Raw genomic sequence first — 21,765 nt, 5'->3', positions numbered from 1 at the left:
GCATGATGTCACTGCCTACGCGTACTTAAGCTAACCGGACTTTCCTACCTACAAGTTAGCAAGGTTTCCATCTTGCTATTCCATACTGAGAGATGCTTCGCATCGCTGTACCAGCGTTCCTGGCTGAGTGACTCAGGTACTCGCTCCTTGGGGGCCTTGCTGCACTCAGGGCTATCCGTTCCTCGGAGAGCCGCTCCTCTTTGTCTCTCCTTCTCCAGCTAAGTGAGTTATTCTGCACCGGACCTCTGCTGCTGCTACCATGTATTCTCTACTGCATTGGGAGTACAAGACCTACTCTTCATTACCACTACTATTCAGCTGCGTGGGATCTTTGGGTTACCCCGCTCTGCGGACCACTACCGGATCCACGCTGTCTTGTGCCAATTGCCAACACCTACCTCTGGCCTACCCCGCGCTGCGGACCACACTACCAGAGTTAAAACGCACAAGCTATCTGAAGCAAGTACTTTCCGGGTTACCCCGCTGTGCGGACCACTACCGGATTTACGCTGTCTTGTACCAGTTACTCTCATCTGCCTCCGGCCTACCCTGCACTGCGGACCACTACCGGAGCTACCAAGAAGCAAGGATTCCCTGGGTTACCCCGCCCTGCGGACCACTACCAGAGAATCCATCTCTGGTCTTCTAATTCCAGGACTGAGTTTACAACCCGCTCCTCGGGTTTCTCTTTGCCGTATAATAAATATTGTCTGACTCCTGTGTCCATCACTGCTGAGACCCCGCCTGTCGTGGAGAGTCCCCATAGGGCTCCTCCCTGTGGGTGGAGTCAGCTCTCTCCACAAACCAAGGGCCCACACACCAAGTTAAAACGTAATAATTCCGCTACCACTTACAGCCACTGCCAGGTCCAGTCTTTCGTGGTGGCTTGCCTATGACCATTTGGAATGCGGGGTGAATCTGGAGATATCCCGGTTGGATGGTGGTGACGACAGATGCCAGCCTGGTCCGGCTGGGTGGCAGTGTGTCAGTCCCGAGCAGTTCAGGGCTGGTGGTCACTAGTGGAGGTTGCTTGGTCGATCAATCGCCTAGAGATAAGGGCCGTCAGACGGGCTCTGGAGAGCTTCCTCTCCCTTCTGCGCAATCAGACAGTCAGAGTATTGTCGAACAATGCAACGACCGTGGCTACATCAACAGGCAAGGAGGAACCAAGAGTCATCCTGTAGCTCTCGAAGCAGCGATGCAATTGTCCTGGGCGGAACAAAATTTGGAGATGTTGGCAGCATCTCACAAAGCGGGATCGACCAACGTACAAGTGGACTTCCTCAGCAGATAGCAGCTAGACCCAGGAGAATGGGAGCTGTCCGAAATGCCCATGAGTCTGATCTGTCGCAGATAGGGCGAATCTCATGTGGACTTGATGGTGACTCGGGCAAATGCCAAGGCTCCGCACTTCTTTAGTCGCAGCAGGGATTACGAGGCGGAGGGAGTCGATGCCCTGGTGGTTCCTTGGCTGATCGGCGTTCTCCTCTACGTGTTTCCGGGGCAAATGATTCTCGTGGCTCCCGAGTGGCCGTGAAGGCCTTGGTTCGCGGATCTCGTGAATCTGGCCTTGGACGGGCCCCTGCGGCTGGGCCATCTTCCCAATCTTCTGCACCAGGGCCCTATATTTTGCGATCAGGCAGATCGCTTTTGTCTTGAGGCCTGGCTTTTGAGGGCGACAGTTGAGGAAGAAAGGCTACCCGGAGGCGGTTATATCTACCCTGCTGCGGGCTCGGAAGTCATCGACATCATAGGCATATGCTCATGTCTGGAAGGTCTTCGAGTCATGGTGTCAACCTCATGGGGTGCATCCTCGACGAGCTTTGGTGACTCTGGTCCTTTCCTTTCTACAGGATGGTCTCGACAAAGGACTCTCTTACAATTCCCTGAAGGCTCAGGTTTCGGCTCAGGGATGTTTGAGGGGCCCTATCTAGGGTTTTCCCTAGCGACTCATCCAGATGTGGAGCACTTTCTCAGAGGAATCAAACACTTGCGCCCAGCAACTCGCAGTCTCTGCCCCTCATGGAATCTAAACTTGGTGCTCTGGGCATTGTGCGAAGCCCCCCTTTGAGCTGCTGAAGAAAGCCAGCACAATCGGGTGATTTACATTTTTGTTAAAATTGAAATGGTATGATTAGAAGCAGTGTTCCCATTGATAGCAGAGCTGAATTAGCCATGCTGTCACGGGAACGTCCGTCAGGCATCGAGAGGCGGAGCTTGTCAAAGCTGTTACAAAGTTTAGCTCTGTGTGGCTACGCATGTGTTCCTGCACAGGAAGGCAGATTCTCCTCAATCTGTCCTTTCCACAAGCGGGAACGCACATTATATACATTTTATTATGTAGCAACCCCTATTGGTCACATTATTAACCTGTTACTGCTGCACTTAACAAATATAATCTGTTCAGCTGTTTCTGGTAAACTGTTAAACTGCCATTATAGTTACTCAGTAAAAGTTGTTATATTGGTTACACTGTAAAGCTCTGTTGCTGACTCCATGTTGCCTGTAAACCGATATGATGTCCAACAACGAATGTCGGTATAGAAAAACCTTAAATAAATAAATAAATCTCGACCACCTGCAAACGCAAGGCCAGTGGTCCCCTCACGAACAATCTTATCAAATCAACCTCCTGGAGCTGAGGCTGTCAAGAATGCCCTTTGAACTTTTGTCACTCATTTTCAAGTAGCCATGTTCTACATCAACAAACAAGGAGGGTCCGGTCCCTGGAACCTCTGCAGGGAAGTGATCCTCATCCTGGAATGGTCAGCCCACCATTCAGTCCTTCTACAAACAACGTACCGGCTGGGAATCGACAACAGTCGAGCGGACAAATTGAGCCGCATATTCCACCCTCGCTAGTGGGTGCTACACCAACAGGTGGCTGACGACATCTTCGCCCACTGAGGAATTCCGACCATGGACTTCTTCGCTACGGAGCAGAACAGGAAGGTGCCAAGTTTCTGCTCAGTGTTTCCCAGTCCTCTCCAGATAGTGCAAGATGCCTTTCTACTCCCTTGGTCGGAAGGACTGCTATAAGCCTTTCCCCCGATTCCACTCCTTGCACAATTCAGAAGTGCATACAGGATGCCGCAGATCAAATCCTGATCGCTCCAGCGTGGCCCAGGTACTCTTATCTCCTACTCTTGTCCGTCGAAACTCCCCTTCCACTGGACCACAGGAGCGACCTCCTATCCCAAGTGGATGGCTCCCTTCTACACTCAATGTAGGACTCACTGCATCTAGCAGCGTGGAGATTGAATGGTCATTACTAAGTGAGCAAGGGGTCTCCCAGGGTGATCAGGAGATCCTCATTGTCACCAGAAAACCCTCTACCAGACAAAATTACCAGTTGAAATGGAAGTGATACTCGACCTGGTGCATCGGTCACAACTTCGACCCATTCGGCTGCTCGCCGGAAACCCTCCTGGATTACCTGCACATGCTGTAAACAGCGGAACTGGCGATGGCTTCAGTTAGAGTCCACCTCAGTGCCATTGCAGCCTACCAAAAGCCACATCAAGGTCATCCAATCTCTAACCACCCACCCATGCCATAGTTACACAATGTTAGGTTCCATATTAGGTGCTACTACCCAAGAAAGAGATCTAGGAGTCATAGTGGATAACACATTGAAATCGTCGGTTCAGTGTGCTGTAGCAGTCAAAAAAGCAAACAGAATGTTGGGAATTATTAGAAAGGGAATGGTAAATAAAACGGAAAATGTCATAATGCCTCTGTATCGCTCCATGGTGAGACCGCACCTTGAATATTGTGTACAATTCTGGTCGCCGCATCTCAAAAAAGATATAATTGCGATGGAGAAGGTACAGAGAAGGGCTACCAAAATGATAAGGGGAATGGAACAGCTCCCCTATGAGGAAAGACTAAAGAGGTTAGGACTTTTCAGCTTGGAGAAGAGACGGCTGAGGGGGAATATGATAGAGGTGTTTTAAAATCATGAGAGGTCTAGAACGGGTAGATGTGAATTGGTTATTTACGCTTTCGGATAATAGAAAGACTAAGGGGCACTCCATGAAGTTAGCAAGTGGCACATTTAAAACTAATCGGAGAAAGTTTTTTTTCACTCAACGCACAATTAAACTCTGGAATTTGTTGCCAGAGGATGTGGTTAGTGCAGTTAGTATAGCTGTGTTTAAAAAAGGATTGGATAAGTTCTTGGAGGAGAAGTCCACTACCTGCTATTAATTAAGTTGACTTAGAAATTAGCCACTGCTATTACTAGCAACGGTAACATGGAATAGACTTAGTTTTTGGGTACTTGCCAGGTTCTTATGGCCTGGATTGGCCACTGTTGGAAACAGGATGCTGGGCTTGATGGACCCTTGGTCTGACGCAGTATGGCATGTTCTTATGGTTACCAGATTCATTAGAGGTCTCTGTCACCTTCGACCCCCAATGTCTAAACTGCCGGTGGCCTGGGAGTTTAGCTAATGCTGTCTTGGAGCAGCTAATGCTGCTCCAAGACAGCATTAGCTGTCTTGGAGCAGCTAATGCTGTCATCATTTGAACCCATGGAGTCAGCGCACATAAAATACCTCACATGGAAGGTAGTTTTTCTTGTAGCAGTGACATCAGCATGACGTCAAGTGCTAGTACACTATTAATCATATCTCCAGTTTTACCACCATAAGGTGGTGCTCTGATCTCATCTCTCCTTCCTGCCGAAGATGGTTTCTGCCTTCCACGTTAATCAGACCATCAAACTCCTGACGTTCTTTCCAAAACCTCACCAGAATGACAGAGAGAGTCTATTGCACACACTGGACTGCAAGAGAGCATTGGCCTACTACAAACGTAGAACTCATTCTGATGCTAGAGCAGTGGTTCTCACTGCTCTAGCATCAGACTGGCTGGGGGGACCCGACTGGGGACCCCCCCAGCCAGTCGGGTTTTCATGATATCCACAATGAATATGCATGAGAAAATTTGCATACACTGACTCCATAACATGCAAATTTTCTCTATGCATATTCATTGTGGATATCATGAAAACCCGACTGGCTGGGGGGGGTCCCCAGGACAGGGTTGAGAACCACTGTGCTAGAGCATCACAACTATTTGACTCCTTTAACCCGAATGCCCCTGGCCTACCAGTGGCAAAGCGAACTGTTTCCAGCTGGATTTCCCAATGCATCCAATTCTGCTAAGACAAGCGAAACATTCTGCTCCCAATTAAGCCGAATGCTCATCAACTGAGAGCGGTTTCCACCTCGGTGGCCCACCTACGGCACCTACCACCCATGGACATCTGCAAAGCTGACACACGGTTGTCTATCCACACCTTTACATCTCATCCCGAAGATGCCAAACTGGGACGAGCTATGTTACAGCATTTCACCACATAGACTGCTTGAGCAAGTATTGCAGCCGTACACAAACCCTCGTGCACCCGGGAGCTTGGGACTCCAATGACAGCATGGCTACTTCAGCCTTGATATCAATGGGAAAAAGCAAGTTTGCTTACTGTAAACGGTGTTTCCGTAGATAGGATGAATTAGCCATGCTGACCCACCTGCCTCCCTGGACAGCCGTGCCTGCGCATATTTCTGCTATTGTACAGACTGAAGAGAATCTGCCTTCCCGCGCAGGAACACACGTGCAGCCACATAGAGCTAAGTGCTGTAACATTTGACAAGCTCCGCCTCTCGACGCTTGACGGACGTTCCCATGACAGCATGGCTAATTCATCCTATCTACGGAAACACCATTTACGGTAAGCAAACTTGCTTATATCCACGTAATTAGTGTATTTCCAATGTTTTAGTACCAGAAGTCGCATTAATAGACCAAGGTGTACACTAAATTCTGCCGTGAAACCAGTGTGTAGAAATTATATACATGGTTTTTGATATGTATGCTTTTTACAATATTTATTTATTTACATAAGTTTTCACTAAACATAAAAGAAGGTTATATATTTATATTTATTTCCCTGTACGTACCCAGATCAGTCCAGACACCTGGGTTTTGCCTCCCTTCCAGCAGATGGAGACAGAGAAAAACTTCAAGAGGGCCCTCTCTTAGTCCAGTGTGCCATCTGCTTTTCTTCAGGTTTTTCTCTGTCACCAGCAGATGGAGGTGGTGCAAAATCTGCAGTTCTGTACCCAGCTTTAAAAAAAAAGAAAAGAAAAAATATAGTGTAATGAAGACTGGTAAGTCTAGCCTCCCAGGATGGTGGGACCATCCCCCCTTGTGGTAGGCATACAGCGAGCAGGGGTTGGGGACCCCAAAAGTTGCTCCTTTGGTGCTGGGGGTGATAGCTGGGGGTCGGCTCCCTCCCCTGCAGTCTGCAGATGCTGCCAGGGGATCAGGAAAGTATCCGCTTCTTTGTCAGTTTTTTTGTGGCTTTAAAAAAAAAAAAAAAAAAAAAGAACAAGGTTTTTAAACTTGTCGGGTAGCATCGGACATATTGCGGGAGGAGGAGGCCAAGCCGGCATGAAGGTTCGCACATGCAGTGAGAGAAACTGCAGCGGCTTGCCGTTTCGCTCCTCTCTCTTACCCCCCCCCCCTCGTTTCCAGCGCGGAGACCATGTTGCGTTCAGACTGCTGCTCTCTGTATGACTCATGGCTCCCGAGCCGCATGTCCTCCGATCCCTGCCCTCTATGCATCTCCGGTAGGGAGGGGGCTTCTGGGAGCGCGGCAGCAGCAGCTTCTGCTTTGCTGCAGTCAGCCACTCAGGCACAGGGTGCTCCTGCGTCTCGGGCCGATCCATTCCCCCTCAGCGCTGGAACGACGGCCATTTTGGATGCATTCCATGCAGCTGAGGAGAGTGCAGCAGGGGGAGGGGATCTCCCTCCTCAGCTTCCCGCGGACATGAGGCCCGGGGGGGCCTCGGGGACACTGGTTGAGGAAGATTTTGAGCCAGTGGAAGGGAAAGGAGGGGGTCCCTCCGAGTTTTCCCCAGTTTGTCCTCCTCATGCAACAGGCCTTTTTAGTCAGCAGTGCTTTTAAGCGCAAAAAGGCCCCCAGGAGTGAGGGAGTCGTGAGCCCCCTCGCAAGGTGCCCAGGCCGAGGGATCCGCCTGCCACCCTCAGGCTTCTGACTATCCAGGCCCCTGTGGTGCAGGGGGGAGCGCAGGAGGTCTCATCGGAGGGCTTGGACCTGGATGCGCACTTGATTGAGGCACTTCCTCCCCTGGTGGATCCAGATGCTGGAGATGATCAGTTGCAGTCCCCTATCATGGAAGGGGATGACCCTAGGGTGCTGCGCTTATTCCAGCATGAGGAGTTGGCACCCATTATTGCACATTTCCTGACAGAATTGACCTGTTGGCGATGCCAAGTGCAGATACGGTGAATCTGGTCATGGCGGGCTTGAGAAGTCCAGCAAAATCCTTCTCTTTTCACAAGATGATGAGGCAAGTGGGATACTCCGGAGATGGGCCTTAAAATCAGCAGAGCCATGGACAAGCTGTACCCGCTGCCGGAGAATATGCTGGAGCTGCTGAAGCTTCCCAAGGTGGGCGCGTCTGTGTCGGCAATCACTAAGTGAACTAATATTCCGGTAGCGTGGGCAGCAAGTTTGAAGGATTTACAGGATTGCAAGCTTGAGGTCCATCTTAAACAGATTTTTTAAGTTTCCACTCTGGGCATTAGAGCGGCGGTATGCAGCAGCTATATGCTGCAGGTCAGTATGTGATTGGTTCAGCAGTTACTGAGCGCCAGGGATCTTCCTCCTCAGGAAGTGAAGCAGGCGGAGCGGTTGGAGACCCCAGTAGCCTATGGTGCAGATGCCCTATATGACCTTCTGTGTACCTCGTCCTGGACCACGGTATCCGCTGTTTCCCTGTACGTACCAGGATCAGTCCAGACACCTGGGTTGTGACTCCGCACCAGCAGATGGAGACAGAGCAAGACTTGTCGGGCACCCTCACATATAGTAAGGCGCCACCCACAGCTCGTCAGTCTTACTCTGTCTCCAGCAGATGGGGCAGGTCCACCCACAGGCTCTGAGGATCCCTGGGTAGTTGTTTAGCTAGTCAGGGTTGTTGGATTTGGTTTTAATTTGGTTTAGTTTGGTTGGATTATAAAAAAAAAAAAAAAATTATAGAAAGCCTTCGCTTGTCCTGAGCCTCCCAGGGGGGGGTTGTGAGGTCCTGAGGGGACTACCCCTCCCTGGTCGAGGCCGCTGCTGAGGGTTGAGGACCCGGCCTGTCTCTGGCAGCAGCGCCGGGGGTGACACCGGGGAGCCCGGTTCACTCACCCCCGCTGGACCGGACACTTCAGGACCAAGGTCAGCGGCAGGTAGAAAAAAAAAGTGACTTTGTTTTCTTTCCGGCCGTTTTTCGCCGTCTGTGAGGTTGGCTTTGGTTTTTGCGAGGGGAGCGTTCTGCGGGCGGTTTTTGATTTCCCTGGTCTCTTGGCGGCTTCGGTGGTCCGGACCGGTGCGGTGCATGCCGAGGGGCGTTTCGGGCCGTGCGTGCGGTTCCGCGCGAGGGGCTTTGTTTTTTCTTGACTCTCGGGCGGTGAAGGGCCGTCCGGTGGTCAGGGGGTTCCCGTTCGCCCGCGATCGCCGGCGCGCGCTGCCCCTGAAGGAGACGGCAGGGCCGACCTGTTCCCGCTCAGCGCGGGAACGGTGGCCATTTTAGAGTCAGTACGGGAGGCCACGCGGCGGGCGGTGGAAAATGGCGGCATGCCGCTGGCGTTCTCTCCCCGGCAGCAGGACCCCGGGGGGGATCCCCCGCGGGGGGGGGGGCTGCTTCTTCGGCGGTCGGGAGGAGGCCTCCCCCGATTCTGGGGCCTCGTTTTCGTCGGTCCTCGCGGTGCTTTGACGTACATTTAAAAAAAACAAAAAACAAATAAAAAAGATATATGCTCCAAGCGGAAGGGATCGTCGGTCAAAGGGGGTTCCGACAGTCGGCCTGATCCCCGGAGGCAGCGAGCGGGGGAGGGTCCCCGGAGACCCGTGGCCCGCTTAGAGAGCGGCGCTCGGGCCGCGGGGCCCCCCAGGAGACCCACTCCGATTCGGCTTCATCCGGAGACGTAGACCCTGATTTAGGGGCTCCGCAGGACGAAGGTGCGCACGCGCAGGCGGATCCGATCCACGCGGGGCACAGCGAGGGCACCCCTGCGAGAGAGGGTGCCGACCTCAAGGGGCTGCGCTGGTTCCGGAAGGAGGAGCTCGCACCATTTATTCCGGCTATTCTTCTGGCAGTGGGTGTGGATGCCCCACCCATGGAGCCTAGAAAGGATTTACCGAGATAGACCCGGTGCTGTTGGGCCTGACGGGACCCGCGGTGGTTTTTTTTTTTTTTTTCCGGTCCATTTTTCCGTTTCGGATATTTTCTTTCGAGAATGGGACACCCTGGAGTTGGGCTTAAAGGTTAGTACAGCTCTGGCTAAGCTGTCTCCGTTGCCGGAGGACGCGCTGGATCCCCCGCGTCTTCCCCGAGTGGACGCAGCGGTTTTCGGTGGTCGACGATTCCGGTGACGGGGGCCACGGCGCTCAAGGATATCCCCGACAGCAAGCTGGAGGCTCAGCTCCAGAAAGTCTTTGAGTTTTCGGCTCTGGACGTCTGGGCGGCTGTTGGCAGTATTTGCCCTGAGAGCCGGCTTGCGCTGGGCTCACGTTCTTCAGGCCAAGGCGATCCTCTCGAGTGAGGAGACGGCGCAAGCGGACAACTTGGTAGCGGTTATTGCGTACAGCGCGGAGGCGCTGCACGACCTTCTGTGGACTTCGGCTAGAGCCATGGTCTCGGCAGTTTCGGCACAACGTCTCCTGTGGCTCCGTAATTGGGCGGCGGATGGATCTTCCCAGGCATACCTAGGCTCGCTCTCTTTTCAGGGGAAGTTGTTATTTGGCAAACAACTGGACGACCTGATGCAGTCCCTTGGTGAAAACCGGGCGTTCAAGTTACCGGAGGACAGATACAGGGCCCGGTCTTCGTTTTCCAATAGGTCCCGCGCTTGTGGGCCCAGGAAGTCGCGACCATAGGGATCGTCGGGGGCCCCGTATAGGTTAGTTCCTCTCGGCGGTCGTCCTGGTCCCAGGCCTTTCGAGGAAGGACATGGGGACGGCGAGGCGGGGAAGCCCGCCCAATGAAATGCGGAGGGCCCCTTCCCCGCAGCTGGCTCCATTGGTTTCACCGGAGGTAGGAGCCAGGTTGGCGCGGTTTTACGGGGAACGGACCGGGATAATCATGGACCAGTGGGTCCTCAGCGTGATAAGGCACGGTTACGCGGTACATTTTGCTCGGTTTCCGGCGGACATAGTTCTGGTGTTTCCTTTTTCAGGGGAGGCATCAAGCGTTGGCAGTCCGGGATACGCTGCGACGCCTAGAAGACCTGAGCGTGGTGGTTCCCGTACCTCCAGAACAGCGTCATCTGGGCCGGTATCCCATTTACTTCATGGTGCCAATGAAGGAGGGCACTTTCCGACCCATCCTGGACCTCAAAGGAGTCAACAGATGTCTCCGTGGCCTTCGATTCCAACTGGGGACGACCCGCTCAGTCATAGCTTCAGTTCGACCAGGGGTTTTCCTGGCGTCGCTGGATCTGAAGGAGGTTTTACCTCACATCGAAATTTGGCCGGGCCTTCAGCGCACACTCCTGCTTGGACGATTGGCTAATTCGATCAAAACCGAAATGCAGTGCCGACAGGCAGTCGACAGAGTCCTGCAGCCTTTGCAGTCGCTCGGATGGGTGGTCAATCTCGCCAAAAGCCGGCTGGTCCCCACCCAAAACCCTGGCGTACTTGGGAGCGCTGTTCGACACAACGCACGGCAGGGTGTTTCTGTCCATGGAGCGGGTCTGCAAGCTGCAGGGTCAGGTGAGCTGTCCTGTCCCTCCGGATTCCGCAGGTGTGCTATTACCGGATGGTGTTGGGATCGATGGCGTCATTGTGGGCGCTAGTCCCTTGGGCGGTTGCTCATCTACGTCCATTGCAATCCGCATTGCTCTCCCGCTGGAGGCCGGTGTCCAAGAAGTTTTCTCTTCCCCTCCCGCTCACGGATCAGGCGAGGTCCAGTTGCAGTGGTGGCTCAAAACCAACATTCTGACACGCGGAGTGCCTCTGCTCATGCCCACCTGGACGGTAGTCACCACGGATGCCAGCTTATCCGGCTGGGGGGGGCGGTCTTGCGGGGGCCGCTCGGTGCAGGGACAGTGGTCCAAAGCACAGTCACCGTGGTCCATCACTTGTTTGCAGTCCAGAGCGGTCACGTTGGGCGCTACAGTCGTTCCTCCCTTTGCTCCGGGGGACTTCGGTCAGAGTGTTGTCGGACAATGCGACCACAGTGGCGTATCTCCATCGCCAGGGCGGTACGAGGAGCCGTGCGATGGGGGAGCAGGCGCGGCTGCTAATGCTCTGGGCGGAAAGAAATCTGATCAACATCATCGCGGCGTCCCACATCACAGGAGTGGACAAGGTCCAAGCGGGTTTCCTCAGTTGGCCTCGGTTGGACCCGGGGAGTGGGAGCTGCCGGAGATGGCTTACCACCTAAGTTGCCAAAGGTGGGGTATGCCACACATGGATTTGATGGCCACCGCTCAGAACGCCAAGGCTCCCCGATTCTTCAGTCGACGGTGAGAAAGAGGAGCCGAAGGGGTAGATGCGCTGGGACTTCCTTGGCCCACGGACGTTCTCCATATATGTGTTCCCTTCCTGGCCTCTGATAGGCAAAGTCCTTCGTCGACTAGTATCACATCCGGCGAGGTGGTCATGGTCATGGTGGCGCCGGAGTGGCCATGACGGCCATGATTCGCGGACCTCTTGCTCTTGACAAAGGAGGCTCCTCTCCGTTTTCGGGGGGACGCGGCTCTCCTGAGGCGGGGTCCGGTATGTTTTGGAGGACGTGGCTCACTTCTGTCTCGCGGCGTGGCTTTGAGAGGACACGTTTAAAGATGAAGGGATATTCGGATGCGGTGGTAGCTACCTTGCTGGGTTCTAGGAAGCGGTCTATGTTTTTTGACTACGTCCGGGTACGGACGGTATTTGACGATGGGTGTAGATCGCGTGCGGGGAATCCGGTGTTACCATCCGGGCCGGATATCTTCGCTTTTCTTCAGGCATGCAGCGCCCTCCGAGTACAGGTAGCGGCGCTTCGCTGTCTCAGGGGACAGGTGCACGGTCGGTCACTGGCTCATCTTCGTGGAGCTACGCATTTGCGGCTTCCGTTGCGGCAGCCTTGTCCTTTCCGGCCTCTTCATTTGGTGCTCTCTGTTTTGTGCATGTCGCCTTTAGGAGGGCGACACTAACAGACCTTACCCTGAAGGTGGTTGTTCTCGTAGCAATTGCGTCGGCGAGGCGAGTTTCAGGTTGCAGGCGTTACCTTGTCGAGAGCCGTTTTTGCGCTTCTCGGATTTTGGAGTCTCTCTACGGACCGTTCCTTCTTTCCTTCCGAAGGTGGTGTCTGCTTGTCTTTTGAACCAGACGGTTGAATGGCCTGTTTTCCTGAGGGTCCGCGGGCTGATCCGGATGCCAGGGTGTTGGAGAAACTGGAGGTCCGCAGAGTTCTGCTCCGTTGTCTGGAGGTAACAAACCCTTTTTCGGGTTTTCGGACCATCTTTTTGGCTTTATTTTCGGGTCCAAAGCAGGGCGGAGCTGCTTTTCGAGCGTCCGTTTCTCAGTGGCTGTAGGCAGCTATTCTCCTGCGTACCTATTGGAAGGTAAGCCTGTTCCGGGGAGCCTCCGCGCTCCCTTGGCGCGCGCTCCGTCCACCTCGTGGGCGGAATCTTCGCGAGTGTCACCACTGGAGTTTCACAGGGCGGCGATTTGGAAGTCGTTGCATACGTTTGCTCGACACTATTGGCTGGATGTTCAGAACCTGGATTCAGGGGGTTCGGGGTGAGAGTTCTGCGTGCGGGACTCTCTGGTTCCCACCCTCGGTAGTTCAGCTCTGGTACATCCCAGGTGTCTGGACTGATCCTGGTACGTACAGGGAAAGGAAAATTAGTTTCTTACCTGATAATTTTCGTTCCTGTAGTACCAAGGATCAGTCCAGGCTCCCGCCCAAGTATTGTTTTCAGTTTAAGGAGAGTCCGCTCGGTTGGTTTCGATTGTTTTGGTCCTCTGGTTCTGGACGTTCTGATCCAGCTGAGGGTTTTTGGTTGAATCGGCCCTAGTGTGGGGCGGTATAGTTAGTTAGTTTGGTTTCATTGCTGTTTTGCTTTGACATTCGTACGACTGACGAGCTGTGGGTGGCGCCTTACTATATGTGAGGGTGCCCGACAAGTCTCGCTCTGTCTCCATCTGCTGGTGCGGAGTCACAACCCAGGTGTCTGGACTGATCCTTGGTACTACAGGAACGAAAATTATCAGGTAAGAAACTAATTTTCCTTTCAGCAAGGAGGCTTTTGTGGCTGTGTAACTAGGCGGCGGTTGTCTCCTCTAAGGCGCAGCTCGGGGTGTTACCCTTCAAGGGAAAGTTCCTCTTTGGTGAGGACCTAGAGCAACTGATCAAGCAACTGGGAGAGAGAATTCGGTTCATAAGCTCCCAGAAGACAGGCCGAGGGGCGTGAGGGGCTTTCCACCTCGCTCCCATTTTTGGGGCCAGCAACATTTCCGTCAGAGCAGAACACCCCGAGCTGCGCCTTAGAGGAGACATCCGCCGCCCAGTTACACAGCCACAAAAGCCTCCTTGCTGAAACGGCCGATACCATGGTCCTGGACGAGATACACGGAAGGTCATACAGGGCATCTGCACCATATTTTACCGCGGTCTCCAACCGCTCCGCCTGCTTCACTTCCTGAGGGGAGGTCTCAGACTTGGTCCTAATCCTTTCATGGCCGCAGATTCCGGTGTTCGGACCGAAGAAGGGTTGCAGAGCAACTAAGCGTTTGATTGCTCATTGGTTGAAGGAGGCGATAGTTTTGCCCTATATTTGTAAAGGGCAGTCGATTCCTGAGGGATTGCGGGCACATTCCACTAGGCAGCTCCATGGGCGGAGTGCCAGTTGGTGTCGCAGGAGATTTATGGGGCAACAACTTGGTCCTTTTTGCACACTTTTAGTAGACATTACCATTTGGATGTTAGGGCCCCAGAGGGGAGGGCTCTTTTGGTGAGAGTGTACTGTGGGCAGATCTTTTGGGATCCCACCCAATGTAGAGGGGCTTGGGTAAATCCCATTTGTCTGGACTGATCTGGGGAATGAACAGGAAAGGAAAATTGGTTCTTACCTGCTAATTTTCGTTCCTGGAATACCACAGATCAGTCCAGACTCCCATAAGAACATAAGAAAATGCCATACTGGGTCAGACCAAGGGTCCATCAAGCCCAGCATCCTGTTTCCAACAGTGGCCAATCCAGGCCATAAGAACCTGGCAAGTACCCAAAAACTAAGTCTATTCCATGTAACCATTGCTAATGGCAGTGGCTATTCTCTAAGTGAACTTAATAGCAGGTAATGGACTTCTCCTCCAAGAACTTATCCAATCCTTTTTTAAACACAGCTATACTAACTGCACGAACCACATTCTCTGGCAACAAATTCCAGAGTTTAATTGTGCGTTGAGTAAAAAAGAACTTTTCTCCGATTAGTTTTAAATGTGCCCCATGCTAACTTCATGGAGTGTCCCCTAGTCCTTCTACTATCCGAAAGAGTAAATAACCGATTCACATCTACCCGTTCTAGACCTCTCATGATTTTAAACACCTCTATCATATCCCCCCTCAGTCGTCTCTTCTCCAAGCTGAAAAGTCCTAACCTCTTTAGTCTTTCCTCATAGGGGAGTTGTTCCATTCCCCTTATCATTTTGGTAGCCCTTCTCTGTACCTTCTCTATCGCAATTATATCTTTTTTGAGATGCGGCGACCAGAATTGTACACAGTATTCAAGGTGCGGTCTCACCATGGAGCGATACAGAGGCATTATGACATTTTCTGTTTTAGTCATCATTCCTTTTCTAATAATTCCCAACATTCTGTTTGCTTTTTTGACTGCCGCAGCACACTGAACCGACGATTTCAATGTGTTATCCACTATGACACCTAGATCTCATTATGATGATTTTTCGAAAGACCTTTCCTGATTTTGGATGCTACTGGTAATGCAGACTTTAAGTTTTGTGCTACAGAATAAAATTATGAATAGTTCTGAGTTAGTTGAGACTCGAAATTCTTGGCCCTAGTTCAGAGATCCTTGAGGTTTGGGGTTAGACATCTTGAATTGGGTATAGATCAGTACTGAGGGACTGCAGGTGGCACTCTCTGTTATGTAGCAGTGCCTCAAAGTTTTTTTTCTCTGCCTCCATATGCTGGTAGGGATGCATAAATCCACTTGTCTGGACTAATCTGTGATATTCCAGGAACGAAAATTAGCAGGTAAGAACCAATTTTCCTTTTCTTACAGAGAACGAAGGCCCCAGGGCTCATCACTGAATAGTATGTAGGCTGCTGTCTCCATGTGGCACATGAGAACATTATCACTGCTGAACCCCACAGAAGAATCTATGCTTTGTCCCTCCATGCATAACATGAGCTTGATATATGTCTTCATCTGTCCTGTAGGAAAAGCAGAGGCTGAGCCCCAGCCGGGTACTGTCCTGGTGGAAGAGTCAGAGCTCGTTTGTTGCATAGAGGACATCCAAAAGGTATGGGTCTGGGGACGATGAGTCTCTCAGCTCTTTCAGCAGATGCTTTCTCCTAAGGTGTCCTTTCTGGAGCTGAACTGGATTTTAAGTTCTAGGTTACAGAGCCTCTAGCTGTATGTAAGTTTCAGATTTGGTGGTAAAATGTCCTGGCACACATCTGATCTAGCTCCTGTGGAATTCTTGGTAAGAAGTTGCCATACTCACCTCCAGTTCTGCTCAGGTAAGGGCACAGAACTGTGAAATTCACATCGTGACTGAGCAGGGCACACAAGATTCCTGTGCCCAGATAGTATGAAAAGCAAGGAACAAGACCAGCTCCATCAGGCAGGGAGAAACATAAAAAGAAAAGTGGACTAATGAACTGGAGGGAAGGGAAAGAAAAGCCTATAAGGCCTGGAGAAACGTGGGCGTTCCCTGTACGTACCAGGATCAGTCCAGGACACCTGGGTTGTGACCCCGCACCAGTAGATGGAGACAGATTAAAACTTGTGGGCGGAGCTACATATGCTCCTGTGCCAGTCACAGCCCCTCAGTCTTACTCTGTCTCCAGTAGGTGGTGCAGGTGTAGTCACAGCCTCTGGGTGCCCTGAGGACTGATATTTAGTTTAGTCAGGGTTATTTTAGTTCTTTTAGTAATTTTAAGCTCAGTTTGTTTCTAAGGTAAATTTTTTGATTCTAATTTTGGTTAGAATTAGTTTAAAAGAAGCTGTCCGTCCTGCCTCCCAGGGGGGTGGGAAGGTTCTGAGAGGACCATCCCCCCCTGGTTGAGGCCGCTGCTGAGGGTCGAGGACCCGAACTGCCAAAGCAGCAGCGTTGGGGTGACACCGGGGAGCCCGGTTCACTCACCCCCAACAGGAGCAGGAGCCCCAGGACCCTGGACAGCGGCAGGTTTGATTTAAAAAAAAAAAGAAAAAAAAAGTGTATTTTATTTTTTCTTTGTTTGTGTCGGCTCTCCGTTTTCTTCTTCGCCGGGGGGAAATAGGTCCTCGGTTCGGCGAGGGGAGGGGAGTTTTTTTTCGGCGCTTTAAATTTTAAATTTTATTTTTAATTTTCCTTCGCGTTCCCGCGCGACTGTGAGGATGCCTCGGGGTACAGTTTGCCGCGCGAGCGGCTCTCCCGTGAGGGGATTTGTTCCGCCTGCATTCCGGGCGGGGAGGGACCTTCTACAAAGAGCAGGGGGGTCCGTTCCCGGTCGGTGCGGTCGCCGTCGCGCACTACCGCCGTTCCTGTCACGCCAGCTGACCCCTTCCCGCTCAGTGCGGGAGCGGCGGCCATCTTGGCTTCTGTTCATGAAGTCAGGCAGGAACCTGCAGGGGATTCTGCCGTGCCTCCCGCGTTGTCGCCTCAACAAAGGTCTTCAGGGGGGGCTTCCACCGGGGGGGCTAAGTCCCCGGATGAGGATGGTGATGATTCGGTCACCTCAGATTCGGAGTCCTCGTTTTCGGCGGATTTTGCCCTCCTGCTGCGCAAAGTTTTAAAATACAAGGGCCGCAGACGCAAGGAGCTGCATAGCCACTCCAAAGGGGACACTCCAAAGAAGAAAAAATCCCGGGATGACCCTGCGACAAGAAAACGGACACCAAGAGGTGTCCCGCAGGATACAGATACCGACTCCACCTCACAAGATGAGGTGGTTCCGCCTGATGAGCCCCTGACGGGGGTCGATGGTGCGACGGGGGACAATTCTGCCCAGTCGGGGCCGGGCAAACCTTCGCAAGCCGGTGATGGGGACGACCCGAAGGTGGTACGTCTTTTCCGAAGGGACGAGCTGTCCCCGCTTATACCGGCAATCCTCAGCGAGTTAGGGGTTGAAGCCCCACCGACAGTCTCGCGCCCCGGAGCAACTATGGATCCAGTCCTGCTAGGACTCACTGGTCCAGCGGTAGCCTTCCCATTCCATTCTCGGCGTCTGACATTTTGTTTCGGGAGTGGGATACTCCTGAACTAGGTCTGAAGGTATCTAAGGCAATGGATAAGCTCTACCCTTTGCCAGAAGACGCACTGGAACTTCTTCGGCTTCCAAAGGTGGATTCAGCGGTGTCGGCAGTAACTAAACGTTCCACGATTCCGGTCACTGGGGCCACAGCCCTTAGAGACATACAGGACAGGAAGCTTGAGGTGCAGCTCAAAAAGATCTTCGAGGTCTCAGCGTTGGGGGTCCGGGCTGCCATTTGTAGCAACTATGCCATGCGGGCTAGTTTGCGCTGGGCCCAAGTTATACAGGCGAATGCAGGTCTTTCTCCTGAAGAGGCCACGCAGGCGGATCGCCTAGAAGCTGCCATTGCTTATAGTGCGGATGCTCTCTATGACCTACTACGTACTTCAGCAAGATCCATGGTCTCTGCAGTCTCGGCGCGTCGTTTACTTTGGCTTCGCAATTGGTCGGCGGATGGATCCTCCAAGGCTCACCTTGGAGCCCTGCCCTTCAAGGGGAAGTTGTTATTCGGCAAAGAGTTGGATGATCTCATGCTTTCTCTTGGAGAGAACAGAGCTTTTAAACTCCCAGAAGACAGGTCCAGAGCCCGATCCTCCTATCCGTCCAGGTCCCGGTTTCGAGGTAACAAGAGATCTCGTCCACAGAGGTCCTCGGCTCCTTCTTATCGCTCGGACTTCTTCCCGGGCCTCTTCGTGGCCACAGTCCTTTCGTGGGAAACGTTACGGCAGACAAGGAGGCACCCCGTCCGGCACGGGTCCCAAAGCCTCTCAATGAGATACAGCGGGTCCATTCCTTACGGCAGCCGCTGGCCTCCGTTCCAAACGTAGGGGCGAGGCTGACCTTGTTTTTCGAGGAATGGGCCAAAATAACTTCCGATCAGTGGGTTCTCAACATCATAAGACACGGTTACGCGTTAGATTTTGTACGGACTCCAGCAGACAAGTTCCTGATGTCGCCCTGCAAGTGCCCAAAAAGACGACGGCAGTGCTAACCACCCTCCGGCGCCTGGAAGATTTAGGAGCAATCGTCCCCGTTCCTCCCAATCAACAAGGCACGGGTCGTTATTCCATATACTTCATCGTGCCAAAGAAGGATGGCACGGCCCGACCGATTTTGGACCTCAAAGGAGTAAACAAGTGTCTGCGTATTCCACACTTCAAGATGGAAACGATTCGGTCAGTGATTGCCTCGGTTCGTCCAGGCGAATTCATGGCCTCCTTAGACCTCACGGAGGCGTACCTCCACGTCGGAATTCATCCGTCTTTCCAGAGATTTCTCAGATTTTGCATCTTGGGCAGACACTACCAATTTCGGGCTCTTCCCTTCGGCCTCGCCACGGCTCCCGCGAACATTTACAAAAGTAATGGTAGTGGTGGCGGCTCACCTTCGACGAGAGGGTTTTCCTGGTGCACCCCTACTTGGACGATTGGCTGATTCGAGCCAAGTCCGAAACCTGTTGCCGTCAGGCGGTAGCCAGAGTCCTCCAGTTGTTGCAGACCTTAGGTTGGGTTGTCAATCTCAACAAGAGTCAGCTTGTTCCTACCCAGTCCTTGGAATACCTGGGAGCTCTTTTCGACACGAAGCAGGGCAAGGTTTTTCTGTCCACGGATCGTGCACGCAAGCTTCAGTGTCAAGTGCGTCGATTATTAAGTCTTCAGCTGCCGCTGGTTCGCGATTATCTGACGGTTCTGGGATCTATGGCGTCCACACTGGCGTTGGTTCCTTGGGCTTTTGCTCATCTGCGACCATTACAATTTGCGTTGCTCTCCCGTTGGAAGCCGGTATCAGAAGAGTTCCACCTACCACTTCCACTCACGACTCAGGCGCGGGAGAGTCTTCACTGGTGGCTCGATCCGGGCCATCTCTCTTGCGGAGTGTCTCTGTTGGTCCCTGACTGGACAGTGGTGACGACGGATGCCAGTCTCTCCGGTTGGGGAGCGGTCTGTCTAGACAAGTCGGTACAGGGCCGATGGTCCTCCGTCCAGTCGCAGTGGTCCATCAACCGTCTGGAAACCAGAGCGGTTCGCCTGGCTCTGCAAGCCTTCCTCCCGTTGGTCCAAGGGAAGGCGGTCCGTGTGTTGTCAGACAATGCAACAACAGTATCATACATCAATCGCCAAGGGGGGACAAGAAGTCCACTTGTGGCGGAAGAGGCAAAGCTCCTGATGAGTTGGGCAGAGCGCCATCTCAACTCCATAGCAGCGTCTCACATAGCCGGGGTCGACAATGTTCAGGCGGACTTTCTCAGTCGACACCACCTCGACCCCGGAGAATGGGAGCTGACGAAAGATGCCTTTCATCTCATTTGCGATCGGTGGGGGCTGCCCCACATGGACCTGATGGCCACGTGGCACAACGCGAAGGCTCCTCGGTTTTACAGTCGACGTCGGGAGCGAGGAGCCGAGGGCGTCGATGCGCTGGTTCTTCCTTGGCCAACCAACGTGTTGTTGTACGTATTCCCTCCGTGGCCAATGATAGGCAAGATCTTAAGGCGCATAGAGTTGCACCCGTCCAACGTGATCATGGTAGCGCCGGAGTGGCCACGGCGCCCTTGGTTTGCGGATCTCGTTCAGCTGTCGGTGGATGCTCCCCTTCGGCTACAAGGGGTTTCCGGGGCTCCTTCGTCAGGGCCCCGTTTGTTTGGAGGATGCGGATCACTTCTGTCTCGCGGCATGGCTTTTGAGAGGCAACGCCTAAAGAAAAAAGGCTATTCAGATGCGGTGGTAGCCATGTTACTGCGGTCCAGAAAGCAGTCTACGTCCTTGGCTTATGTACGTGTCTGGGTAGTTTTTGAGGAGTGGTGTATCAGCCGAGGGCTAGATCCCATTTCCGCGTCCGTCTCTGATATTCTGGCTTTTCTTCAGGCCGGTCTAGCCAAAGGGCTTTCTTGTAGTACCCTTCGTGTACAGGTGGCGGCGATTGGTTGTTTGCGGGGTAAGGTTCGCGGTTCCTCTCTGGCCCTGCATCCCGATGTCTCTCGTTTTCTTCGGGGGGCTAAACATCTTCGTCCACCACTACATCATCCATGTTCCTCCTGGAATCTTAATGGGTCCTTCTTCTTTGTCTACGGCTCCGTTCGAACCCTTAAAACGGTCTACTCTTAAGGATCTTACTTTAAAGACCGTTTTCCTGGTTGCGATTACCTCGGCTCGGAGAGTCTCGGAATTACAGGCTTTGTCTTGTCGGGAGCCATTCCTGCGGATTTCAGATACGGGAGTTTCCCTGCGGACGGTTCCGTCTTTTTTGCCAAAAAGTGGTGTCACCGTTTCATTTGAACCAGTCTATTGAGCTTCCTGCTTTCGCAGGTGCTGAATATTCCAACCCGCAATGGAAAGAATTGCGGGAAGTTGGATGTGCGGAGGGTTTCTCCTCCGTTATCTAGAAGTCACTAACCCTTTCCGGGTGTCGGATCATCTCTTTGTTCTATTCTCGGGCCCAAAGAAAAGGAGGCCCGGCTTCCAGGACGACAATCGCACGGTGGCTTAAAGAGGCCATCGGCTCAGCGTACGTGTTACGAGGGAAGCCTATCCCGAACGGTCCTCAGGGCTCATTCGACAAGAGCTCATGCTGCGTCTTGGGCGGAATCTTCTCAGGTTTCGCCTCAAGAGATTTGTAGAGCAGCTACCTGGAAGTCCTTACATACCTTCATTAGACACTATCGGTTGGATGTTCAGGCTGCGAATTCTGGGGGTTTTGGAGAGAGGGTACTCCGAGTGGGACTCTCTGCTTCCCACCCTCGGTAATTTAGCTCTGGTACATCCCAGGTGTCCTGGACTGATCCTGGTACGTACAGGGAAAGGAAAATTAGTTTCTTACCTGATAATTTTCGTTCCTGTAGTACCAAGGATCAGTCCAGGATCCCGCCCGTACTGTTCTGAAGAAACGGAGAGTCCGCTCATTTCTTTGTTAACTATTCCGGTTATTGCTTCGTTCCCTCGTTTTGGGGTTCTGTTCTGGTTGGGGGTCCTTGAATGGCTCCCTGTTAAGGTTAGTTATTTAGTTTGGTTGTTCTATTTTTTGTCTACTTTGACATTACGTATGACTGAGGGGCTGTGACTGGCACAGGAGCATATGTAGCTCCGCCCACAAGTTTTAATCTGTCTCCATCTACTGGTGCGGGGTCACAACCCAGGTGTCCTGGACTGATCCTTGGTACTACAGGAACGAAAATTATCAGGTAAGAAACTAATTTTCCGTTCTGGCCCGTGTCGCATCTCATTGTAGAGAAAAGAATGATAACCTCACAATCACGAAAATGCAATCAGTAAAGGAGTGA

At 52.7% G+C, this 21,765-nt stretch overlaps 1 protein-coding gene across 1 annotated transcript in view; it reads left to right on the top strand.

Annotated features, from left to right (window-relative positions):
* TANGO6 (transport and golgi organization 6 homolog) overlaps nucleotides 1–21,765 on the top strand; it is a 308,257-nt gene that overhangs the window by 32,019 nt on the left and 254,473 nt on the right. Inside the window, 1 exon segment of the mRNA XM_029610664.1 lies at nucleotides 15,471–15,553. Coding sequence (XP_029466524.1) covers nucleotides 15,471–15,553 — 83 coding nt within the window.

Source organism: Rhinatrema bivittatum, chromosome 7 (genome assembly GCF_901001135.1).
Source record: "Rhinatrema bivittatum chromosome 7, aRhiBiv1.1, whole genome shotgun sequence".
Lineage (NCBI taxonomy): Eukaryota > Metazoa > Chordata > Amphibia > Gymnophiona > Rhinatrematidae > Rhinatrema > Rhinatrema bivittatum.
The sequence above is the reverse complement of the archived record's forward strand: the minus strand, read 5'-3'. Positions and strand labels throughout refer to the sequence as shown.